Below are 22,973 nucleotides of genomic sequence, written 5' to 3'. Positions count from 1 at the left end.
GGGTTGGGTGTGTTGGTCTCCGGGTTTGTTGTCGAAGCTGTTGTGGATGTCTGCGATTTTGTCGTGGAAGAACGAAGCTAGGGAGTCGCAAAGGGTTTGAGAGGGGGTGATGTCGTTGGAGTTGGCAGTGGGGTTGGTAAATTCTTTGACGATGTTGAATAATTCTTTGCTGTTGTGGGCGTTTTTGTCTAGTCGGTCTTTGAATGCGGTTTTCTTGGCAGTCCGGATCAATTGGTGGTGTATGCGTGGCGTTTTTGAGGGCGTCCCTGGTGTTGGTGTTTGGGTCTTTTTTCCAGGTCTTCTCAAGGGAGCGACAGAGTTTCTTGGATTTCTTAAGATCCTCGTTGAACCAGGGGGCGTTTTTGCTTCCTAGTTTGATTTGACGTTTTTTCAAAGGTGCTAGGTTGTCGGCGGTGTTGGTTAGCCATTGAGTGAGGTTAATGGCTGCTTGGTTGGTGTTCGATGAGTGGGCAGGGGGGTTTTGAAGAAGCGATGTGGAGATCTGGTCGATGGTGATTTTGTTCCAGTTTCTTCGCAGGGAAGGTTGAGGATGGTTGTGGGTTGTGGTCTTCTTGTAAACAAAGTGAACGCAGCTGTGGTCCGTCCATTGGAGAACTGTGGTGTGACTGAAGGAAATATGTTTGCTGGAGGTGAAGATAGGGTCGAGAGTGTGTCCTGCGTGGTGTGTGGGGGTATTAACAAGTTGTTTGAGTCCGAGGTTGCCGAGATTGTCCAGAAGGGTGGTGGTGTTGTTGTCGTTCCTCTTTTCCAGGTGAAAATTGAGGTCTCCCAGTAGGATGTAGTCTTCGGAGGAGAGGGCGTGTTGGGTGATAAAATCAGTGATGTCTTCAGTGAATTGTGCACGGGGTCCTGGTGGCCTGTAGAGGAGGGTGCCTCTGAGTGTGGTCTTGGGGTCGGTGTGGATCTGGAAGTGAAGGTGTTCGGCGCTAGAGAGGTTGACGTCCGAGCTGGTCGTGATGCGGATGGTGTTCTTATGTACAATGGCGATGCCTCCTCCGGTCTGGTTGACGCGGTCCTTCCGGGTGATCTTGTAGCCTTCCGGGATGGCTATGGTGATGTCTGGGGCTGACGAGGCGTTCATCCAAGTTTCTGTTAGAAAGGCGACGTCTGGAGAGATGGTGTCTCGTAGATTCCAAAGTTTGATGGCGTGGCTGTGGACCGATCGGGTGTTGAGTAGGATGCATTTAAGGTGGTTAGTGGCGGATCTCTGTTTGGTGTTTGTGGATGTGGAGTTGGTCTTGGTGCCGTCATACTTGCAGGAGTTGCATGTGAAGGGTCCATGGGTGTGTCCAGGTGCGGCTTGGGCGCAGTTGGGGAGTCGGCCGGCGTTTAGTGCTAGGAGGATGGATGCGTTGTACGTAATGAGGGAGGGGTGGGTGGTGCGGGGACCAGGGGGTCTGGCGCTAGGTGCGGTCCAGGCACGGACGGGCGTAGACGGGCTTACCTTTGGCGCACCTTCCGCGCGGCCGCAGCGCGTGGACGCTGCGCGTTGGGACATCTGCTTTTAATGGTTAGTGGAGGGGGCGGAGTGTGGGCGGGTCAGTTGGGAGGCGGTAGCGGGGAGGCGGGCCAGGGAAGAGCACAACAACAAAATGGTGGGAGGGATAGGAATCGAAACCAACACAGTACAATGCCAGCAATGAAGGAATGCACTGTAGGCAGTGAAAGCGCAAAGGACTGAATACTGCTGCGAATATGTAAAAGCGCTACCAAATGCCGTTAAGTTAAAGCGCTACCAAAATGAGCTAAGCACAAAGCGCTATGATTTTACACATGAGGGCTGATTGAAGGTGCTTCAGCTGTGGGCAAATGCAGTTATGTTAAAGCGCTACCACAAAGAGCAAAGCACAAAGCGCTATGAATAAGTGAAGCTAAAGAATCACAAGAGCTACGATACCACACACGAGGGCCGATTGAAAGCGCTTCAGCTGTGGGCGCTGGAAAGAAGATTGCAAGCAGGAGCCAGGGAGCGTGGGGGAGCAACCGTTCGGGACGAGGTCCAGGCGGTCACAGTCTTCTCTTGGAGGTGGAGGACGCTCTGTTCGTGGGTGGGCGGGTCAGTTGGGAGGCGGTAGCGGGGAGGCGGGCCAGGGGAAAGCACAACAACAAAATGGTGGGAGGGATAGGAATCGAAACCAACACAGTACAATGCCAGCAATGAAGGAATGCACTGTAGGCAGTGAAAGCGCAAAGGACTGAATACTGCTGCGAATATGTAAAAGCGCTACCAAATGCCGTTAAGTTAAAGCGCTACCAAAATGAGCTAAGCACAAAGCGTTATGATTTTACACACGAGGGCTGATTGAAGGTGCTTCAGCTGTGGGCAAATGCAGTTATGTTAAAGCGCTACCACAATGAGCAAAGCACAAAGCGCTATGAATAAGTGAAGCTAAAGAATCACAAGAGCTACGATACCACACACGAGGGCCGATTGAAAGCGCTTCAGCTGTGGGCGCTGGAAAGAAGATTGCAAGCAGGAGCCAGGGAGCGTGGGGGAGCAACCGTTCGGGACGAGGTCCAGTAGTAATAAAATGAGCAAATATACAGTCAAAGTTTGCCTTGTAAAATCCCTTGTTTAATTGACAAATAGACAAAAACTTAAACAAACCCCCCCCCTAGCTTTCTCTCAGCGATCCTAGTCTGCTACAACTATAACAGGGACCTTCAACTTTTTATGACTGAATATTCCCCTCCCTGACACACGTGACAGGGGAACCTCCCTTTCTTTGAGGATCCCTGCGGTACACCAGTAGTCACCCGCTTAGGCGCAGAGGCACACGGAGGGAGCCAGACCTGCTGCAGCCGACCCTCCAAAAAGAACCTAATCCATTTCAAGGCCATGCCAGAAATACCAATTTCAGATAGGCGGTCTAGGAGCAGGGAATGGGGCACAGTGTTGAACGCCACTGAGAGATCTAGCATAACCAAAGCTGCTCTCCCGCCGTCATCCAAACACTCCCGAATCACCTCCGTGACCTCTAACAAAGCTGACTCCGTGCTATAAGAGGCACGGAAGCCAGATTGTGCCGGATGAAGCAGACATGCCCCTGCAACAAAGTTGGTAAGTTGGAACGTAACCACCTTCTCGCATACTTTAGCCAGACTTGGCAGAAGCGAGATAGGCCGATAGTTCTCAGGCAACAGAGGGTCAAGTGACGGCTTCTTAAGTAGGGGGAGAATCAACGCATTTTCCATCCCTTTGAAACACAAGCTTCACGCAGTGATTTATTTACCATAAGATTCACTTCTAAGTTAATAATATCTGGCAAATCAGACAGAAGCCTTGCTGCACACGGGTCGTTAGGTGAGCCGGACTTAAGGGCCTTAAGGATTCTGAGAGAGCTGGCAGAATCAACCGGCCTAAATTCAGAAAAGGTAAAGTCAGGTTTAACCACAGGCTTAGGCAGCGCCAACCCAACACCGGAATTCCTGGAAGAAATCGAAAACGTCTCTTAGATACTAACGATTTTATCCCTTAAAAATGATGCCAAGGTGTTACACCAGGTCTCTGAAACCGGTGCCACTGCCACCTGGGTGCTAGGGGCAAAAAAACTCTGCACAATTGCAAAGATTTCTTATGGGTTGTTGTTGGCCCGCTCGATGCGAGCAGAATAGTGCTGGCCTTTGGCCTCTCCTATCGCAGCATAATAGAGTTTTTGTTTAGTTCTGAGAGTGTTTTTATCAATCCGGCAGTAGCCACTGGAGCCCCAGGCTCTCTCTGCTATTTTGCACACATGTTTCAGAGTCCTCAACTCAGGAGTAAACCACGGCTTAGAGGGGGACTCTCTCCTCAGCTTTGGCTGACATGGTGCAGACAGAGTAGCCCCCGAGCTAGCAATCCAGTCAGCAAACGGAGATACATTTTCCTCCAGATCCCCCAACAGGGAAGGCCTGGAAGCTGCCAGAGAAACAATCAGCAGACCCGGGTCCATTTTCCTAATGGCTGGGGGTCGGTGGCAGATGGCTGGTCGTGGAGAGTTCTTCATTGCCCGTGAAAAAAATATGGGAAAATGATCCGACCAGGCAACCGGCCTTGGCCTTGACACCGATATAGGGAAATTAGTACAGATGGTATCCAAAATGTGCCATCCTAGGTGGGTAGGAAACATAACTGTTTGTGAAAGGTTAGCCAGAGGAAGGGCAGCCAAAAGAACTATAGAATCAGTGATGCCAGTGTGGTCCAGGTGGAGCTTGACATCACCAAGAAAAACATAATTTGAGAAACGCAGTGCACGCTCTGCCAGCGCATCCTCACAAGTATACAGAAAGGTCCTGGCTGGCCCAGGAGGCTGGTAAATCAGGGACCCCCCCCAAAAGTAAAGTGGGCTGAAAGTTGTAAACTAAAATCCAGACCCTCACAATCTCCCCAAAGGGTGGATATTTCACTGTGGAGGGACCAACCTTCCCTATACCAAATGGCTAGACCACCACCTCTGCCAACATGGCGATCCACCCGATGGACTTTGAAACCAGCTGGTGTAGCCAAGGCCACGATGGGGTTAGAGAAGGCGTCAAGCCAAGTCTCAGTGACAAACAATATGTCCAGACCGTTGTCAGTAATCAGATCAGCAATGTCTACATAATGCTTCTTGACTGATCTAGCATTAATGAGACAGGCACTGTTATTCCCCGACCTAAGTGGGTCAGCTAACATATCAGTTGGCAGCGGCAGGGGCTCCGGTGAAAATCTAAACCCACAATCCTCACAAACATAGTCCCTAGTAGGTCCTATTTGCCCATCTCTATGGGATGGACAGGGAAGGGGTTTCAGGGATTTCAACAACTCACTTGATAAGTGGATGACATTACTGCTCCCAGAGTCATCTCGAGCAGAATTGCTTGCCCTGAGCGCTGACTTAGCTCTGACGGGCGCAGACGGGCTTGCCTTAGGTGCGCCTTCGGCGCACCGTTGGCGCGCCCGTTGCTCGTTCGAGCAGGCGCCATTCAAACAAGGTGTGGCTAAAGCTGGCGTGCAGCGTGCGTCATCTGGAACACTGACCGTGAACAACGCGAGTCGTGTCCAAGATGGCCGCTGTCCCGACTAACCCCCCCGAGAGTGCCACCCGATGAGGAAGGGATATGGTACACTCTGTTTAAAGACTTCCACACAATGTCAGCTAATTCAACAATTCCAACGCTGTATTTTAAAACATTTCCAAGAAGCCCCAATTCACACAATCCACGCAAATAACCTTCCCCCCAAATTCCCTCTGTCACACAACAAAGAACGCTTATTTTAAAATGAGGAGGGTGGGCAAAAAACCACCTTTTCCAAGCGACTCATATGTTTGGTGAAAGGGCACACGGGACAACATCCACAAGGGAAATTACCTGTGACTCGTGAAGCCCCCCATAAAGTATTCTGTCTGGCCCCCTGTTGTGGTAGTCTCGGTCTAGTATGAACTAGTAGATCTTGCAGATTACTACTCCTTTTCAGAGCAAATAAAGCTTCTCCAATGTTAGAGAACCTGTATTCGAAATATGCCAGGATTTTGTAACGGCCCTTTTGATATTGTCAGTCAAGTCACTGTAAGTAGTCACACAAACCATTCTCTTTTTTTCTGGTTCATCATAAGATTCAAGCAATGCTTCTCAGTGGTTATTATGTGCTCTTTTTTCTGCTTTATACACCAAGTGAGTGGGATAATTTCTTGCAAGTAATTCTTCACTCAAATTCTTGGCATGTTGTTTGTACCTCGCTACAATTCCTACGTAGTCCTAAAAACTAACCTATAGGAAGATTCGTCAATAAGGCACGTGGTTGAAAGCTATGATAACTAAGCAGTGAATTCCTAGCCATAGGCTTTTGGTATAATTCTGTGTGGATTTTACCATTTTTAGGGTATAGCCTAAGATCTAGGTATGATACTGTCATGGTACTGGCTTCACCAGTAAATTTCAGATAAATGTCACAGTCATTCAACCAATTGGAAAACATATAAAGAGATCCCTGGTCACCTTCCCAGATGACCAGGATATCGTCTATATACTGTTTCCGCAGTTTGAGTTGAGGTTGAAAAGGATTGGTACTGGGGTATACAAACTTGGTTTCGAAGCCATGCATATATAAATTGGCCATACTAGGGGCACAAGTGCTGCCCATAGAAGTGCCCGTAGTTTGCCAATATAATTTCCCTTCATAACTGAAGAAATTTTCTTTTAAGGTTAAACTCGCACATCGCATCACAAAGGCAATTGGGGTCTGATCCTCACGTGGATGACAATCAAGTAATTATTAAGAACAAGCAACATGGCAGGAGGCAGGGCAGGGGAGGCAGCAGTAACACAACTGGCATGTTAAGAGGGGTTGGAGGAAGAATGCTATATTTAAATGTAAGAAGCCAGGGCACTGACGCTGAACACAACAAACCGTACCAGAGCAGGAAACCAAGAAAAAATATGGTAACCCAGAGACCAAACACCGAACCTTAGAGCAATGAGACAGTACTAAGCCCCTGCTCTGTGGGAGGAACAGAAGAGAGAAAGGATGGAAAAAGAGGCTGGACTGACCACTAGCAAGCAAAAAATGTTAAAGGACACTGACATAGACAAATGAAAAGCAATATCAAAAAAGGGGATGGACTTTAAGCACACAGACTGATTACAGCAGGCCTCGAAGTGGCAGCTGCGCTGTCCAGCTCGACCAAAAAAAAAGGTTAAAACAAAAACAAAAAGATCAGGAGAGTGCTAAGAAAATATCTGCTATTCAATTTTCAAAAAGCGCCTTAAGAGAGTATGGCAAAGGAGCAGAGATTCCTCTCTGTGAATAACCGGTTATGTACCCATTAATCATTGAGCAAGTTTCATAAAAGTTAGACCAACTAATGTTATTTAATGTTCTTTTCTTAAATTGCCTGGGCAGAAAGGTCTGGCATCTATACACTTAACTTTTACTACAGAATTTCTGAGCTCAGACATGAAAATATTAGGAACAAGAAAACAAACCTAATAATAATTCAAACAAGTATTTACCTGACAGCTGCAGTTCTCTTCAGGTTGCCTAGCTCCTGATTCTTCATGAGATGTGAAAACACAACAGGAGGTTGAGGAAGAAGGAAGACAAAGCGAAAATAAGCTTGAAGGCACCAGTCTCTTGACTGCACCCATTGGAGGGAGGGAGAGCAGGGTGTGAAGGAAAAAGCCTGGCAGCAGCAGTCTCATGACAAAAGGGATGGAGTTGAAAGTAGGAGAAGAGGTACACAGTTACATTGTGCATGGCATCCAGGCTACATGTCAAAACAAAGAAGAGCAAAGAATAAACAAAAGCATTTGCAATGCAATAGGTCTCGCATTTACGAGAGTTTCAGCTATTGGCAATAGCTTAAAGTCTCACAAATGCAAGAGCTATTGCATTGCAAATACTTTTTTTGTAAAAGTGCCCCATGCTGCGCTTACACATTAATGGCAGCCGAGCTCCTTTCTTTAGCTCCTTCGATGCTGGTGATGGAACCATTCCGTCATCAGTCACGGTTGAGCTGTGCTGATGACGGAATGGTTCCGTCATGACCACACCCAGTTAAGGGATGTCCAGCACCGGAGGGGAATCGGGGCAGCAGCCAAGGTGTTAGACGAGCTGTGTCCAAAGAAAGGTACACAGTGGCCATTAAAGTGAAAGCGTAGTGTAGGTCACTTTTACAAAAAAAGCGTTTGTCAGGTTGACAAACAAAATATTTTTTTTGTAAATACGCCCCATGCTGCAGTTTCAATTTAATAGCGGCTGTGTGTCTTTCTTTAGATGTGCCACGTCTAAAGAAAGGGGCGAGCCTCCATTAATATGAAATTCTGGCAGGGGCGCTTGTAAACAAAATAAAAAAGTGAATAGATAGAAAAAATACAGACGGCTGCATTTAGTGCCACAAAAAAAACCAAAGGCTTGGCCATCACTGTGGCGTGCTGTGCTATAAAAAAGAAGTGTTAGGAGAGAGCGTATCTTGCCTGCAACAGAAGGAAGGTGAAAAACATTTAACGAAATAGTCGTCGGAGGCTTTCATTAAAGACGACCAAGTAACAACACATGTAAGAGGGCCAGTCCTTAACAGAGGCTACAAGACGAGACATGGCGGTACTAAGGAGGGACTACTAAGCCTAATGACCAATGAAAAGCCACAGTTTACAAAAAACAATGACACAGCCAATGAAAAATATGAGCGATGAGTGGGAGGAGCTTCAAGTCCATACCCAAATACAGCATGCCTCGCAGAGCAGTGCATGAGCTGCCCAGGCTTGACCTAAAAATAACAAAAATATATCTCCAGTGTTGATGCACAAACAGACATCTCCTGTATCTGCAAGAAAACACATAATGTATTCAAATTTGATTTTAATTGGATAAAGCCAGCTGACAAACGTTTTTGCAACTCCTATTTGCACAAAGTTTGAGTGGCTTAGCTGAATCTGTGTCCAGTGATTTAGGGCTGAGATAGGGTAGGCATTATAGACACTGCAGTTCTGGTGAGAGTCGAAATTACCCGCAATTGCAGATGAGTGGGTAAAATTGAGGATTGGAAGTGATGGAGAGTAAATGTCATTTGATGGCTACCTTTATCAATTCTTACTAGTAAAGATCATTGCAACAATAAATTCCTCGTGAAGACATGTTAACCGGTTAAGTCAAACAACGTAAGAGACACATGATGCATCATTATACAGCATGTAGCGTGTTCTAACTCGATCAACGCAAACATTTAAACAATGAGAGAAACAAATGAGAATACACATAACTGTATCTATGTGTTGAGAGAAAATAAAAAATATGTTAACATTGAGAGTTTGTGATAACATTTATGAGTGCATCGAAATATGAAAATATATATAGGGGGAGGGAGCACACTGCCTCTTGTCCCAGCACAGTTCACCCCATTGCATCCTGGTAAATGCAGTACGCTTACTTTCAAAGTTGCTGTAATCTTTCACCAAAGTTGGTGCATGTAGTGCTGTTATCTCTAAACACGTGTTTCTGGCTTTATCCCGTCATCAGTAGAGAGGAAAGAGTAGTAAGGAGCAGAGAAAAGTCATCAGGGGTTGCTGAAATGGTGCCCAAGTCTTCACAGGTCGCAGTACCTTTCCACAGGCACACAGGTGCATCCCAGGAGAGCTTGTCAGCTCGTTGGCTCAGGGAGCCTTTTGAGCACAGGGGGAGAGGGAGCACACTGCCTCTCATCCCAGCACAGTTCACCCCATTGCATCCTGGTAAATGCAGTATGCTTACTTTCAAAGTTGCTGTAGTCTTTCACCAAAGTTGGTGCAGGTAGTGCTGTTATCTCTAGACATGTGTTTCTGGGTTTAGCCCGTCATCAGTAGAAAGCAAAGAGTTGTAAGGAGCAGAGAAAAGTCATCAGAGGTTGCTGAAATGGTGCCCAAGTCTTCACAGGTCACAGTACCTCTCCACAGGCACACAGGTGCATCCCAGGAGAGCTCGTCAGCTTGTTGGCTCATGGAAGCCTTTTGAACACAGGGGGGGAGGGAGCACACTGCCTCTCATCCCAGCACAGTTGATCCCATTGCATCCTGGTAAATGCAGTATGCTTACTTTCAAAGTTGCTGTAGTCTTTCACCAAAGTTGGTGCAGGTAGTGCTATTATCTCTAGACAGGTGTTTCTGGGTTTGTATGATTAAAGAATCATGAAACTCATTTTGTTTCTTTCCCCAGATAAACCATCAGCTGTCTTTCAAAGCCTTGTACTGTATTGTGAGGCTACATGTATTAGTGAATTTGTCATTAAATCAGATTTGAAATGCAATTCTTCAACTGTCCATTCAAACTGAGGTTTTTATATAAATGTTTTCATGAATTATCTTTATCGATGCTGTCTTTTTCTCTTAGACATATTTCTAGTCAAGGTGTGTACCAGTGTCTGCAAATCAGCAGGGATGCGCCAGGAAACTTGCGACACGCATCACAAACCTTGCGCCACCAAAGATGCGCTGCATTTACAATGCACTGCATCATGGCGCAATGAAATGTTGTAACGTTGGCGCAGTGCTGGAGTTGTGTCGCAGGCATGACGCAACTCCAGCACTGTACCAACCCGGCCTATCTTGCACATGGTGCGTCACTCCTTATGCCTTCTTCAAGAAAGCGCAAGGGTTTAACGCAGCGGGGTCGGAAAAGTGACCGAGTGAAATCTTGGATATTTCCCTCAGGCACTTTTCTGAGGCGTTCCTGCACCAGAAACCTCCCCCCCCTGTACCGGAACGACCACATGAAACCTGACACAGGTTTCATGTGGTGCAGGGCTTTACAACGCGACGCACCTCCCTAGATGTGTCACGTTGTAAATTCCCTGCAGCATGGCGCCAGCTTTACGCTGCCGCTGCGTCACAGAAGTGACGCAACAGCGGCGCAAAAGTGGCGCATGGGACTTGTACATCTGCCCCTAAGAGACCTACAAAAGTTTAGTTTTGGAGATAAAAGTAAGTGTCCCAAACCTGTCTGTAAAACTTGCCGGTCTTCTCCGCCTTCTCTCGCTTTATTATTTCCTCCTTCAGCCTGAAAACAAAAACATGACAGGAGAATCAGGAACAATTCCTCCAACAAACTTTCTGTCACAATTTGGGGTGTTATTGTGCATGTTTTCTTAATGTATATAAATTGTAGCAGGCAAAGTAAAATGTAAGATGCTCTGATTCCTGTAGGGGCCTTCCTTGCACTTCATAAAAATCTGAAAATAAAATTAATGCCCCTTTGCCGCCTCGGTCTTCCATTCGTGTGCCACTGCGGTCGCGGCCACTTCACAAGGGCCCCCGCTCTGGATCAGGAGATCACCAGGAGGTGCGGCACCCCCGTTAGCCAAACAAAAACACACACCTAAGAAACCCAGCTTAGGAGAGATATGGACCTGCCGGAGCAATGTCGAAAAACAAACTGTATCTAACTTCATGAGCTCGCAGCACTCGAGAATTCACAGTTTGGCAGGCAGAGGGCGTGAGAGAGTGGCCATAGCTTTATTAAAGAAGAGAGCGAGAGAAGACACGGGTAGCTGTGAGGGGGAACCTGATGTCCAAGGGACGCACTCCTCGTCCAAAAGTACAGATGTTTGAGGGCAAAATCTCGGGGACGTTACCCTGTGTTTGTAAACATGGTGGGATGTCAGCCCTCACGTTTTTAGAACAGAGGACACAACCCACCATACCCATGAAACCACTCAGCGTGACATACCTTGCGCTGCCCCATGGAAGTAAAAGACGCCCTGATTGAAACAGTGTCCTGAGTTCAAGCCATTAGTAGTAAGTGTTATATACACATCCTAATTCGCACCATGAAGATTTGAGGTGCTATTCTGCACTGAATCTGAGAGGGCACCACAGATGGAAATCAGATTGTGTCAAGTTAATAAGGTCCTTTGCATGCCCACCGGGAGGTGGCCAATAATGCTAAGGCTCGCTGCAGCCTTCACAGGGCACTCAATCATGGAGGCCCACCATGCCTAGGCTTCCAAAAGGTAGCCACAGGGTCACTGGATTATACTGCAAGAGGGTCATCAGAGGCCTTCGGGGCGCCTTCTTCTGAAAGTCCCCAGATTTTGCAAATCTCAGACTGGAGGCTGCTCCTTTTCAGTCTACATTTCATTTTGAAGAAGTTACCAAAGCAACTTCAGTTTTGTTACACCCATCCTTCCTTCTGAAACAAGCTAACAACTTTACTCTTTGAATAGTTCAGCACAGTTGATGTTCTACTATTGACGCTGGGTGGTCTTAGGGTGACAGTGTTCTTTATAAATACATTTTATACAATAAAAAACAAGCTTTCTCCTGCACTGGTGTAACAGACCTTGAGGGGCCCCTGCAAGCTACGTGGAGGGCCCCCCTCCAGACTCAATCCGGGGCTCTCCTGCCAGAGTACTGTGCTGAGGGGCACCCTGGAGAATGGGGGGCCCACCGCACCCCACGGCTGCGGGGGCCTGTGTTACGCCACTGTTCTCCCGCTAAATCCTAAAGGCATGGTCCCTCCTCCACGCAGGAGCATCTCAAGACCCATGTCTTCAAGCAATCCTCCCTCTCTATGTAACCTCCACTCTTAGACTTTCTGAAGAGTGTGATGCCATAAAATGCATTCATCCAATGGCTCAGCTTGTTTTTCTCCCTCACCAGTCCACCACCTCACATCATGCACCCTCCCCACTTTCAAGTGTAGCTTCTACCCCAGTATTTGATCACCACCGTTCCCGCAGTCCAGTATCTGATACTGCCACTCCCCATCTGGCCTTCGCCATATCATGCCTCACAGCAACCCCTATCTGTTACCTGCCGTGTTTCCCCATTCCATGTCTTCATCCATCTACCCAACACCTCCCCTATCCCCTAACAGGCACGTCATATCTACCTTTAGTGTCTTCTCCACTGCCTACGCTCCGGTCGCTGACACTCCTGCCCCCCCTTCCCCGTTGTGTTTCTGTACAAGGTTTGGTATCTTTGTAGCTTCGTTCGATGTTTAATGGTCCAAATACATACATGCATGCACCTCCACATTGCCTCTCACTGGCATCCCCTACACCAATGGGAGTGAGTAGGACTAGTTCAATCAATCAAACAATCAATCAGTGGTTTAGGTTCCAGGTTTTAACAGCGATGTGGGAAAAAGCTCTCCTGCCCGTTCTGCTTCTGCTGATGTGGGAGACCTCCGCCAGGGCGAGGTCAGCTGAGCAGAGGCTTCTCTTGGGTACGTAGAAATATACTCGGTCGTTGAGGTATTTGGGTCCGATGTTGTTGAGGGATTTGTAGGCGTGGGTGAGGAGTTTGTAGGTGATCCTCTTCTCGACGGGGAGCCAGTGAAGGGTTCGGAGGTCTTGGGTCATATGTTTGTGGTGCGGTGTCCCTAGGACGAGTCTGGCTGCAGCGTTCTGGATGGTCTGGAGCTTGCTTATAAGAATTGTGTTGATTCCGGCGTAGAGAGTGTTGCCGTAGTCAAGTCTGCTGGTGATGAGTGCAAGGGTGACGGTCTTTCTGCAGTCGGGGGGATCCATTTGAAAGTCTTGCGGAGGATGCGGAGGCGTTTGAAACTGGTGGAGGAGACAGCGTTGATCTGGCGGTTCATGGATAGGGAGGAGTCAAGGATATTGCTGAGGTTCCGAGCGTGGTCAGTCGGGGTGGGTGGGCTCCGGAGGGCAGAGGGCCACCAGGTGTTGTCCCATGCGGAGGTGCAGGGTCCGAGGATGAGGACCTCGGTCTTCTCGAAGTTGAGCTTTAGGCTGCTGTCCTTCATCCAAGCTGCTACACTTCTTATTCCTTCTTGGAAGATGAGTATGGTGATTTCTGGGTTCTTGGTGAGGGAGAGGATGAGTTGGGTGTCGTAGGCGTAGGATGCGACGCTAAGCCCGTGCTGTCTGACGATGGCAGCGATGGGGGCCATGTAGGTGTTGAAGAGCGTTGGGCTTAGTGAAGATCCCTGGGGTACTCCGCAGACGATGTCAGTGGGGGCGGAGTGGAAAGGGGGGAGTCTGATCCACTGGGTTCTGCCAGAGAGGAAGGATCGGATCCAGTCGAGGGTGGATCCTTGAATTCCTGCGTTGTGGAGTCTGGTGGCTAGTGTGCGATGCAAGACTGTGTTGAAGGCTGCGGAGAGGTCTAGGAGGATGAGGGCTGCGGTGTGTCCCTGGTCGAGCAGCATGCGGATGTCGTCGGTGGCAGCGAGGAGGGCAGTGTCTGTGCTGTCGTTGCTGCGGAAGCCAGATTGGGTAGTGTCTAGGATGCAGTTTTCTTCAATGAGGGCGGTTAGCTGGGCGTTCATGAGTTGTTAGGTGACTTTGGCAGTGAACGCGAGGAGACATATAGACTGGTAGTTCTTCAGGTCCATTGGGTCGGCCGTTGTTTTCTTGAGGAGGGGTTTCACCTCTGCGCGTTTTCTGTCTTCAGGGCAGGTGCCGGTTGAAAGGGAGGAGTTGATAGTGTGTCCTAGTTTGGGATCGATGGCAGCGGCAGCCCTGTGGAAGATGTGGGGGGGGGGCAGTTGTCCGTAAGGGCTCCTGAATGTGTATTCTTCATGGTTGAGGAGAAGAGCTCGGCAGACTCCGTAACCCAGGAGGTGATGGTCGGCTTCTTGACGGTGGTGGGTGGTGTGGTGATGTCTTCTGCAGGCTCGCTGAAATTGTCGTATAGGGCCTGGATCTTCAGGTGGAAGTTGGAGCTGAGTTTGTTGCATAGTTCCTGGGAGGGTGCGATGTCAGTGGCTTCGCAGAATGGTTTTGCGAACTGCTGAATGACGTTGAACAGTTCCTTCATGTTGGATGCGTTGGTCTTGACTTTGTCTCTGATGAAGTTTCTTTTGGTGTCCCTTATACGCTGGAGGTAGTCTTTCATGGCGATCTTGTGAAGGTTTCGTGCTTCCAAGGCATTCAGGTTCTGCCAGGTTTTCTCCAAACGTCTGCAGGTACGCCTGGCTTCTTGGAGTTCGGTGGTGAACCAGGCGGCCATTGGCGGGCGTTGTTTGGCGGTGTGCCAGAGAGGTGCCAGCTTGCCGGCACAGCAAGAGACCCAGTGGTGGAATTCCCTGGCTGTGGAGTTGGGGTCGGTGGTAGAACTGGGGGGGTCTTGGAGGAGGGTGGAGTTCAGGTGTTCCTCAGTGACCTTGCTCCAGTTCTGTTGAGGCAGGCGCAGGGCAGGCTTGGGTGCGGTGAAAATAACAAAGTGACCCGCACAAGGAAAATTATAAACAGATTATATTTTTTGCTAGATAATGCAATAGTATTTTCAGATATACAACATGAACGCTTTCCAAGGAGAAGTAAGATCCAAGTCTTGAGCGTTGTATTAGAAGACTTTTTATTCATGAAAAAATATATTGGAGAATCAGAAAATTGCTAGCTGCCAACGCGTTTCGTCACCACCGTGACTTCTTCAGGGCTCTAAAATCAGTAGAACTGTGATAGATAGAGCTTGCGTCGCTTGGACAGAAATACATCAATGAAAAAACATTAAAAATCCTCTCTCCTAGTTCCCTTTGTATTTATTCTGACTTCTCAGTTATTTCCTCTGTTATACAGCAGTTTTCAGTATTAACATCTGTGTCACAGGGATAATGTCAAGGGTAGTCTGATATATCCCCAATAGTGTCTTGCTTATTTTTGTATGTTCAGGTCTTGTGGTGTTATGGGACCATCAGAATTTCTTCAGTAAATGGCGGGCATCTGGTTAGGGCTCTCCTAGTTACCCTCTTCTGTCAGATAGTCTCGTCAACCTCTTAACCCACACCTGCCTCGGGAGGGAAAACCCGGCAGCGCGCGTTCCTGTCCTCTGCTCCGCGCGCCTTGCTCAGCGTGGCACGCGCATGAACAGACCTAACGGGTTTTCCCTCCCGAGGCAGGTGTGGGTTAAGAGGTTGACGAGACTATCAGACAGAAGAGGGTAAATAGGAGAGCCCTAACCAGATGCCCGCCATTTACTGAAGAAATTCTGATGGTCCCATAACACCACAAGACCTGAACATACAAAAATAAGCAAGACACTATTGGGGATATATCAGACTACCCTTGACATTATCCCTGTGACACAGATGTTAATACTGAAAACTGCTGTATAACAGAGGAAATAACTGAGAAGTCAGACTAAATACAAAGGGAACTAGGAGAGAGGATTTTTAATGTTTTTTCATTGATGTATTTCTGTCCAAGCGACGCAAGCTCTATCTATCACAGTTCTACTGATTTTAGAGCCCTGAAGAAGTCACGGTGGTGACGAAACGCGTTGGCAGCTAGCAATTTTCTGAATCTCCAATATATTTTTTCATGAATAAAAATTCTTCTAATACAACTCTCAAGACTTGGATCTTACTTCTCCTTGGAAAGCGTTCATGTTGTATATCTGAAAATACTATTGCATTATCTAGCAAAAAATATAATCTGTTTATAATTTTCCTTGTGTGGGTCACTTTGTTATTTTCATTGTATGTGATGTTTTGCATCACTATTTAGGGGGTGTTCACGGGTCACGCCCTCGACCAATACGCACAGGCTTTTGAGTACTAGATATAGGACTATATATAGTGGAATAGTGTGCAGGTAGAAAATAGCTCTGACCCAATCATGTTGTGTTGTTCAGGCTTGGGTGCGGTGGTGTTGTTGACAGTGAAATGGACGCAGTGGTGGTCTGTCCAGAGGGGCTGGGTGGTGTGGCTGAAGCGGATGTTAGATCCTCCTGCAAAGATGGGGTCGAGGGTGTGTCCAGCTCTGTGGGTGGGCCTGTTGAGAAGCTGTTTCAGTCCTAGGCTGGTGAGGTTCTCAAGGAGAGTGGTGGAATCGGGATCCTAGTTGTTCTCGAGGTGGAAGTTCAGGTCCCCGAGCAGGATGTAGTCGGTGGAGGTGATGGTGTGGGGTGCGGCGAGCTTGGTGATGGTGGTTGCGGGCTGGGTGTGGGGTCCCGGTGGTCTGTAGATGAGGGTGCCACATGGCGTGGTCCTGGGTCTGGAAGTGGAGATGTTCTGTGTTGGAGTGTGGGTCGCTGGTGCTGGATGTGGAGAGCCAGAGGGGGATCTTGTGTGCGATGGCGAGTCCTCCTCCCGGGAGGTGTGGGCGGTCCTTTCTCTGGATCGTGTAGCCATCAGGGATAGCTCTGGCGATGTCGGGGCCGGAGGTGGCGTTGGTCCAGGTTTCCATGAAGAATGCGATGACGGGCGAGAGGGGGTTGATCAAGTCCCAGATCTCCACGGCGTGACGGTGTAGAGAGCGCATGTTGAGAAGGATGCAGTTGAGGGTTTCAGTGGGTCGTTCAGTGGGAGGTCCTTCGGTGGCTGTGGGCGTCATGTCGATGGTAAAGGACCTTCGGCTGTGCCCGCACGAGAACTGCCCATGGGTCTTGCTGGGCGCGGATCTTACACAATCGGTATGTGTGAACTGGGTCTACAGCCGGGTTGTGGACCTCTAGAGCAGCGCTCCATCTACCAGCAGCAGTCTCCCTACCTCTTCCGTCCAAAGAAAAATGTATAACACTTGTTCTAAAGGCTGCTGGTGCCCTTGCCTGCTTTTTTTTCTTTCCATAGCGCTCCATAATCTTGCCCCCCACACCTTCCCAAATATTCAATATAAAGACAATTAAGGAGGACAAGTTGGTGGCATGCCTTAATCCGCCCACCCACCTTCCTCCTACTCCTCCCAAATTATCAATTGCTAGACACTTAAAGAAGACGCTTGGGAGGGGGTGCCAACGTTGCTTTTACCCAGACTGTTCCCTGAGCAATGGCCGGCTCAGGACAACCCTCTGACCTAGCCCTGAGAGGCTTGTTACACTCCTTAAGAATCCAGAAAGGCTTTGCCAGTTAATGCTATAGTGGGGTGCCCCTCTGGACCAGCCCTCAGAAGCTGGGCATGGTGGTCAGCAGGTTTACACTTATTGCTACAGTGGGATGCCCCTCTGAGGCTTGGTATGGTCCTTTGCAGGGTACAAGTCCTAAAAAAAGAAGTAGGGGGGGTCTAACCTAGTTAATCAGTATTCAAGTGGCATCACAAAGCGTGGCATCGCAAGCGTGTGACATAACGGCGCGTGACATTACAGTGCGTGACATCAAAGAAACTGGCATCACAAGAAGTGATATCAGATTTTAAGCTCTCACATATATGTTTAGCAGGTGTATCATGAGCACATTTCAAGTATACTTGCAAACCCTCCTGATTTAGGCAGAAGATTCACACTTTTGTACGCTACATATAAAACAATGTTACCTTTTGTCAGCATTAAGCTTTCTCTAGCCCTAGTGCTTTAAAAAGAATAGTGATATTTAAATTATTACAAGGCCCCCTCAAGGGTAATAAGCGTATATAAATGTAATTTATTTTGTGCAAATACTGGGAAAGGCCAACACACCGGACGTTCTAACAGTGCATGAAAATCTCCTAAACAGAGCATGAATAAAGAGAAAAGCTGCCGCTCCTAAGTATGTGTGCAGTGCTAACAAAGTGCGAGCCTTTGTTTCCCCTCTACTGCATTTGCATCAGGTGTGAGGCTCCTGACTGCTGCCAGCCAGGAAACTCCAACAAAAGGAGGCTTGGGACCCCCGAGAATCGGCCTTTGTTGTGGCCAGTATTCTAGAAGGAGTCAGAAATAAGAGAGCCCCATCCCCGCCTGCACGTTGTTGTGATGGAAAGCAGATAACAACGTGCAGGCGCTGCTGAATGTGTCCCGGTGTTTGGAAATTACATCGGGACGAATTCAGCATCTTTTTTTGTGGGGCCCACCTCCTTGGCAGGGTGGACGGCATCCACCCTGTGAAATAAGTGGGGGGACGCCGTCCACCCCGACTCGTGCCCTGGGCTGGTCCTTTGGTGTCACAAAGGTTGCCAGCTGTTGCTAGATAGTAATGCGGTCCTTCAAAAGACCCCCTCAGACACCATCCCCTTACTTCTTTTGCAGCCGCTGGATTTCGTCGCTAAAGTTGAGGCGGTCGGCATCGACGCGGGTCTTCTCGTTGGTGAGCTGGTCCACCTGCCTGCGCAGCTCCCGCAGCTCCTCCTCGTACAGGTCGCCCACGCGGGTCTTGCCCTGGCCCTTCCGCTTCTCCAGCTCGGCCACGAGGCTCTTGTTCTGCTGCTCCAGGAAGCGCACTTTGTCGATGTATTTGGCGAAGCGGTCGTTCAGATGCTGCATCTCGACCTTCTCGTTGATGCAGGTGAACATGAACTCCTGATTGGTGGCATCTGCCAGGGAGGTGTCCAGAGTGTTCATGTTGCTGCTGCGGTGCTCCCCTGTGCTTCTCTGTGCTCCTCTCTGGTGCGCTCAGTCAGTGCTGAGGGGCGGCCGGGGACCTCTTTTAATACTCTCATGAGGGGACCGCATCCGCAGAGGCAGCGACCACAGCCAATGGGAGGACGGAGCGGCCCCAATCTGCCAATCAGCGCCAGGGTGTGACCAGGACCGTCCGGGCAGGACCAGCAGCAGGTCCAGGGTGCAGCGGCTGGGCAGAGGTGGGGCTTGTTCCAAATTCTGTCTTCACTGGGAGGGAGGCGGGCTCCTCAGCACAGTGCAAGAAGGAGGGACAGCTGCATCACAGTCATGAAAAGAAAGTTTAACGTCGCATGCTCCGCATCTTAACATTTTGAGACTCGCGGGACAGGCAATGTCGGTAGTGCATCTATTTCCGAAGCCTCCCACCCTTCTCCCTATATTGCAGCCCAAATATGTGGATTACTTCCTAGTACAAAGCCCATTCCTGCAACGCTACAGTTTATCAAGTCCCCCCCCCCCCCCCCCCCCCTTGGCAATAAAGAGGGCCCCCTGCCCAGCATACATCCCTCTCTGGCCACCTAGGTAGAGGATGGGGAGAGCAGCTGAAGGATGCCTGCGCGGGTGCGCAAGTAACAGTAAAAGCAAAATGTGGTGTTAAAGAGGACAGTTCAGACACGGGATGCCCCCAACAGTGGCGGTGCGTCCATTGGGGGCGTTGGGGCAACGCCCCACTAGCCATGTACGACCGCACTGCAGTGCCAACATGCATTAAAAAATGTTTTTTTTGTAAATAGTGGCGCGCACTGACTCAAGCGCACTACCGGCCCGACAGAATCGGGCATCTTTAAGGAAGTGGGCCGGTGGGCGGGGCTGCAGCGCACAGGCAGCCAGAATAGCGTATGACACTCACACACGCTGCGCATGTGAAACCCAGGAGAAGGCAATACTGAGACTGGCCGCGCATGCGTACACTGGTACACCTTCCCTCCCCCCCCTCCATATCACCCAGACACACAGGCAGGGACCCGGGGTCCCGGGCACAATATGGGCAGATAGTACGCTGCTCGTTAGCCAATCCTGGCGCAGTGGCGCTGTTAGCGGTGCGCCAGGATTGGCTGCTGCAGCAGGATGGTGGCGTGCTGCATTCATAGTGATCAGTCGTCGTTGTTGTTGTTGTGTGGACCTGCTGCTGGTCCTGCCCGGACGGTCCTGGTCACACCCTGGCGCTGATTGGCAGATTGGGGCCGCTCCGTCCTCCCATTGGCTGTGGTCGCTGCCTCTGCGGATGCGGTCCCCTCATGAGAGTATTAAAAGAGGTCCCCGGCCGCCCCTCAGCACCGACTGAGCGCACCAGAGAGGAGCACAGAGAAGCACAGGGGAGCACCGCAGCAGCAACATGAACACTCTGGACACCTCCCTGGCAGATGCCACCAATCAGGAGTTCACGTTCACCTACATCAACGAGAAGGTCGAGATGCAGCAGCTGAACGACCGCTTCGCCAAATACATCGACAAAGTGCGCTTCCTGGAGCAGCAGAACAAGAGCCTCGTGGCCGAGCTGGAGAAGCGGAAGGGCCAGGGCAAGACCCGCGTGGGCGACCTGTACGAGGAGGAGCTGCGGGAGCTGCGCAGGCAGGTGGACCAGCTCACCAACGAGAAGACCCGCGTCGATGCCGACCGCCTCAACTTTAGCGACGAAATCCAGCGGCTGCAAAAGAAGTAAGGGGATGGTGTCTGAGGGGGTCTTTCGAAGGACCGCATTACTATCTAGCAACAGCTGGCAACCTTTGTGACACCAAAGGACCAGCCCAGGGCACGAGTCGGGGTGGACGGCGTCCCCCCACTTCTTTCAAAGGGTGGATGCCGTCCACCCTGCCAAGGAGGTGGGCCCCACAAGAAAAGATGCTGAATTCGTCCCGATGTAATTTCCAAACACCGGGACACATTCAGCAGCGCCTGCACGTTGTTATCTGCTTTCCATCACAACAACGTGCAGGCGGGGATGGGGCTCTCTTATTTCTGACTCCTTCTAGAATACTGGCCACAACAAAGGCCGATTCTCGGGGGTCATCAAGCCTCCTTTTGTTGGAGTTTCCTGGCTGGCAGCAGTCAGGAGCCTCACACCTGATGCAAATGCAGTAGAGGGGAAACAAAGGCTCGCACTTTGTTAGCACTGCACACATACTTAGGAGCGGCAGCTTTTCACTTTATTCATGCTCTGTTTAGGAGATTTTCATGCACTGTTAGAACGTCCGGTGTGTTGGCCTTTCCCAGTATTTGCACAAAATAAATTACATTTATATACGCTTATTACCCTTGAGGGGGCCTTGTAATAATTTAAATATCACTATTCTTTTTAAAGCACTAGGGCTAGAGAAAGCTTAATGCTGACAAAAGGTAACATTGTTTTATATGTAGCGTACAAAAGTGTGAATCTTCTGCCTAAATCAGGAGGGTTTGCAAGTATACTCGAAATGTGCTCATGATACACCTGCTAAACATATATGTGAGAGCTTAAAATCTGATATCACTTCTTGTGATGCCAGTTTCTTTGATGTCACGCACTGTAATGTCACGCGCCGTTATGTCACACGCTTGCGATGCCACGCTTTGTGATGCCACTTGCATACTGATTAACTAGGTTAGACCCCCCCTACTTCTTTTTTTAGGACTTGTACCCTGCAACAGACCATACCAATCCTCAGAGGGGCATCCCACTGTAGCAATAAGTGTAAACCTGCTGACCACCATGCCCAGCTTCTGAGGGCGGGTCCAGAGGGGCACCCCACTATAGCATTAACTGGCAAAGCCTTTCTGGATTCTTAAGGAGTGTAACAAGCCTCTCAGGGCTAGGTCAGAGGGTTGTCCTGAGCCGGCCATTGCTCAGGGAACAGTTTGGGTAAAAGCAACGTTGGCACCCCCTCCCAAGCGTCTTCTTTAAGTGTCTAGCAATTGATAATTTGGGAGGAGTAGGAGGAAGGTGGGTGGGCGGATTAAGGCATGCCACCAACTTGTCCTCCTTAATTGTCTTTATATTGAATATTTGGGAAGGTGTGGGGGGCAAGATTATGGAGCGCTATGGAAAGAAAAAAAAGCAGGCAAGGGCACCAGCAGCCTTTAGAACAAGTGTTATACATTTTTCTTTGGACGGAAGAGGTAGGGAGACTGCTGCTGGTAGATGGAGCGCTGCTCTAGAGGTCCACAACCCGGCTGTAGACCCAGTTCACACATACCGATTGTGTAAGATCCGCGCCCAGCAAGACCCATGGGCAGTTCTCGTGCGGGCACAGCCGAAGGTCCTTTACCATCGACATGACGCCCACAGCCACCGAAGGACCTCCCACTGAACGACCCACTGAAACCCTCAACTGCATCCTTCTCAACATGCGCTCTCTACACCGTCACGCCGTGGAGATCTGGGACTTGATCAACCCCCTCTCGCCCGTCATCGCATTCTTCATGGAAACCTGGACCAACGCCACCTCCGGCCCCGACATCGCCAGAGCTATCCCTGATGGCTACACGATCCAGAGAAAGGACCGCCCACACCTCCCGGGAGGAGGACTCGCCATCGCACACAAGATCCCCCTCTGGCTCTCCACATCCAGCACCAGCGACCCACACTCCAACACAGAACATCTCCACTTCCAGACCCAGGACCACGCCATGTGGCACCCTCATCTACAGACCACCGGGACCCCACACCCAGCCCGCAACCACCATCACCAAGCTCGCCGCACCCCACACCATCACCTCCACCGACTACATCCTGCTCGGGGACCTGAACTTCCACCTCGAGAACAACTAGGATCCCGATTCCACCACTCTCCTTGAGAACCTCACCAGCCTAGGACTGAAACAGCTTCTCAACAGGCCCACCCACAGAGCTGGACACACCCTCGACCCCATCTTTGCAGGAGGATCTAACATCCGCTTCAGCCACACCACCCAGCCCCTCTGGACAGACCACCACTGCGTCCATTTCACTGTCAACAACACCACCGCACCCAAGCCTGAACAACACAACAAGATTGGGTCAGAGCTATTTTCTACCTGCACACTATTCCACTATATATAGTCCTATATCTAGTACTCAAAAGCCTGTGCGTATTGGTCGAGGGCGTGACCCGTGAACACCCCCTAAATAGTGATACAAAACATCACATACAATGAAAATAACAAAGTGACCCACACAAGGAAAATTATAAACAGATTATATTTTTTGCTAGATAATGCAATAGTATTTTCAGATATACAACATGAACGCTTTCCAAGGAGAAGTAAGATCCAAGTCTTGAGAGTTG

At 49.5% G+C, this 22,973-nt stretch overlaps 2 protein-coding genes across 2 annotated transcripts in view; one reads left to right on the top strand and one right to left on the bottom strand.

Annotated features, from left to right (window-relative positions):
- The window catches only part of LOC144784143 (vimentin-like), a 33,940-nt gene extending 15,271 nt beyond the window's left edge, over positions 1-18,669 (bottom strand). Inside the window, exons 1-2 of the mRNA XM_078662819.1 lie at positions 18,347-18,669; positions 10,450-10,510 (exon numbers count right to left, since the gene is read on the bottom strand). Of these exons, the coding sequence (XP_078518945.1) occupies positions 10,450-10,510; positions 18,347-18,669 (384 nt within the window). The remainder of the gene's footprint in view (positions 1-10,449; positions 10,511-18,346) is intronic.
- Positions 18,670-20,065: 1,396 nt separating this feature from the next.
- The window catches only part of LOC144784142 (vimentin-like), a 54,101-nt gene continuing 51,193 nt past the window's right edge, over positions 20,066-22,973 (top strand). The window contains exon 1 of the mRNA XM_078662818.1: positions 20,066-20,388. Coding sequence (XP_078518944.1) covers positions 20,066-20,388 — 323 coding nt within the window. The remainder of the gene's footprint in view (positions 20,389-22,973) is intronic.

The sequence above is a fragment of the Lissotriton helveticus genome, chromosome 10 (assembly GCF_964261635.1).
Source record: "Lissotriton helveticus chromosome 10, aLisHel1.1, whole genome shotgun sequence".
Classification (NCBI taxonomy): domain Eukaryota; kingdom Metazoa; phylum Chordata; class Amphibia; order Caudata; family Salamandridae; genus Lissotriton; species Lissotriton helveticus.
This window is presented reverse-complemented; position numbering and strand designations above follow the sequence as displayed.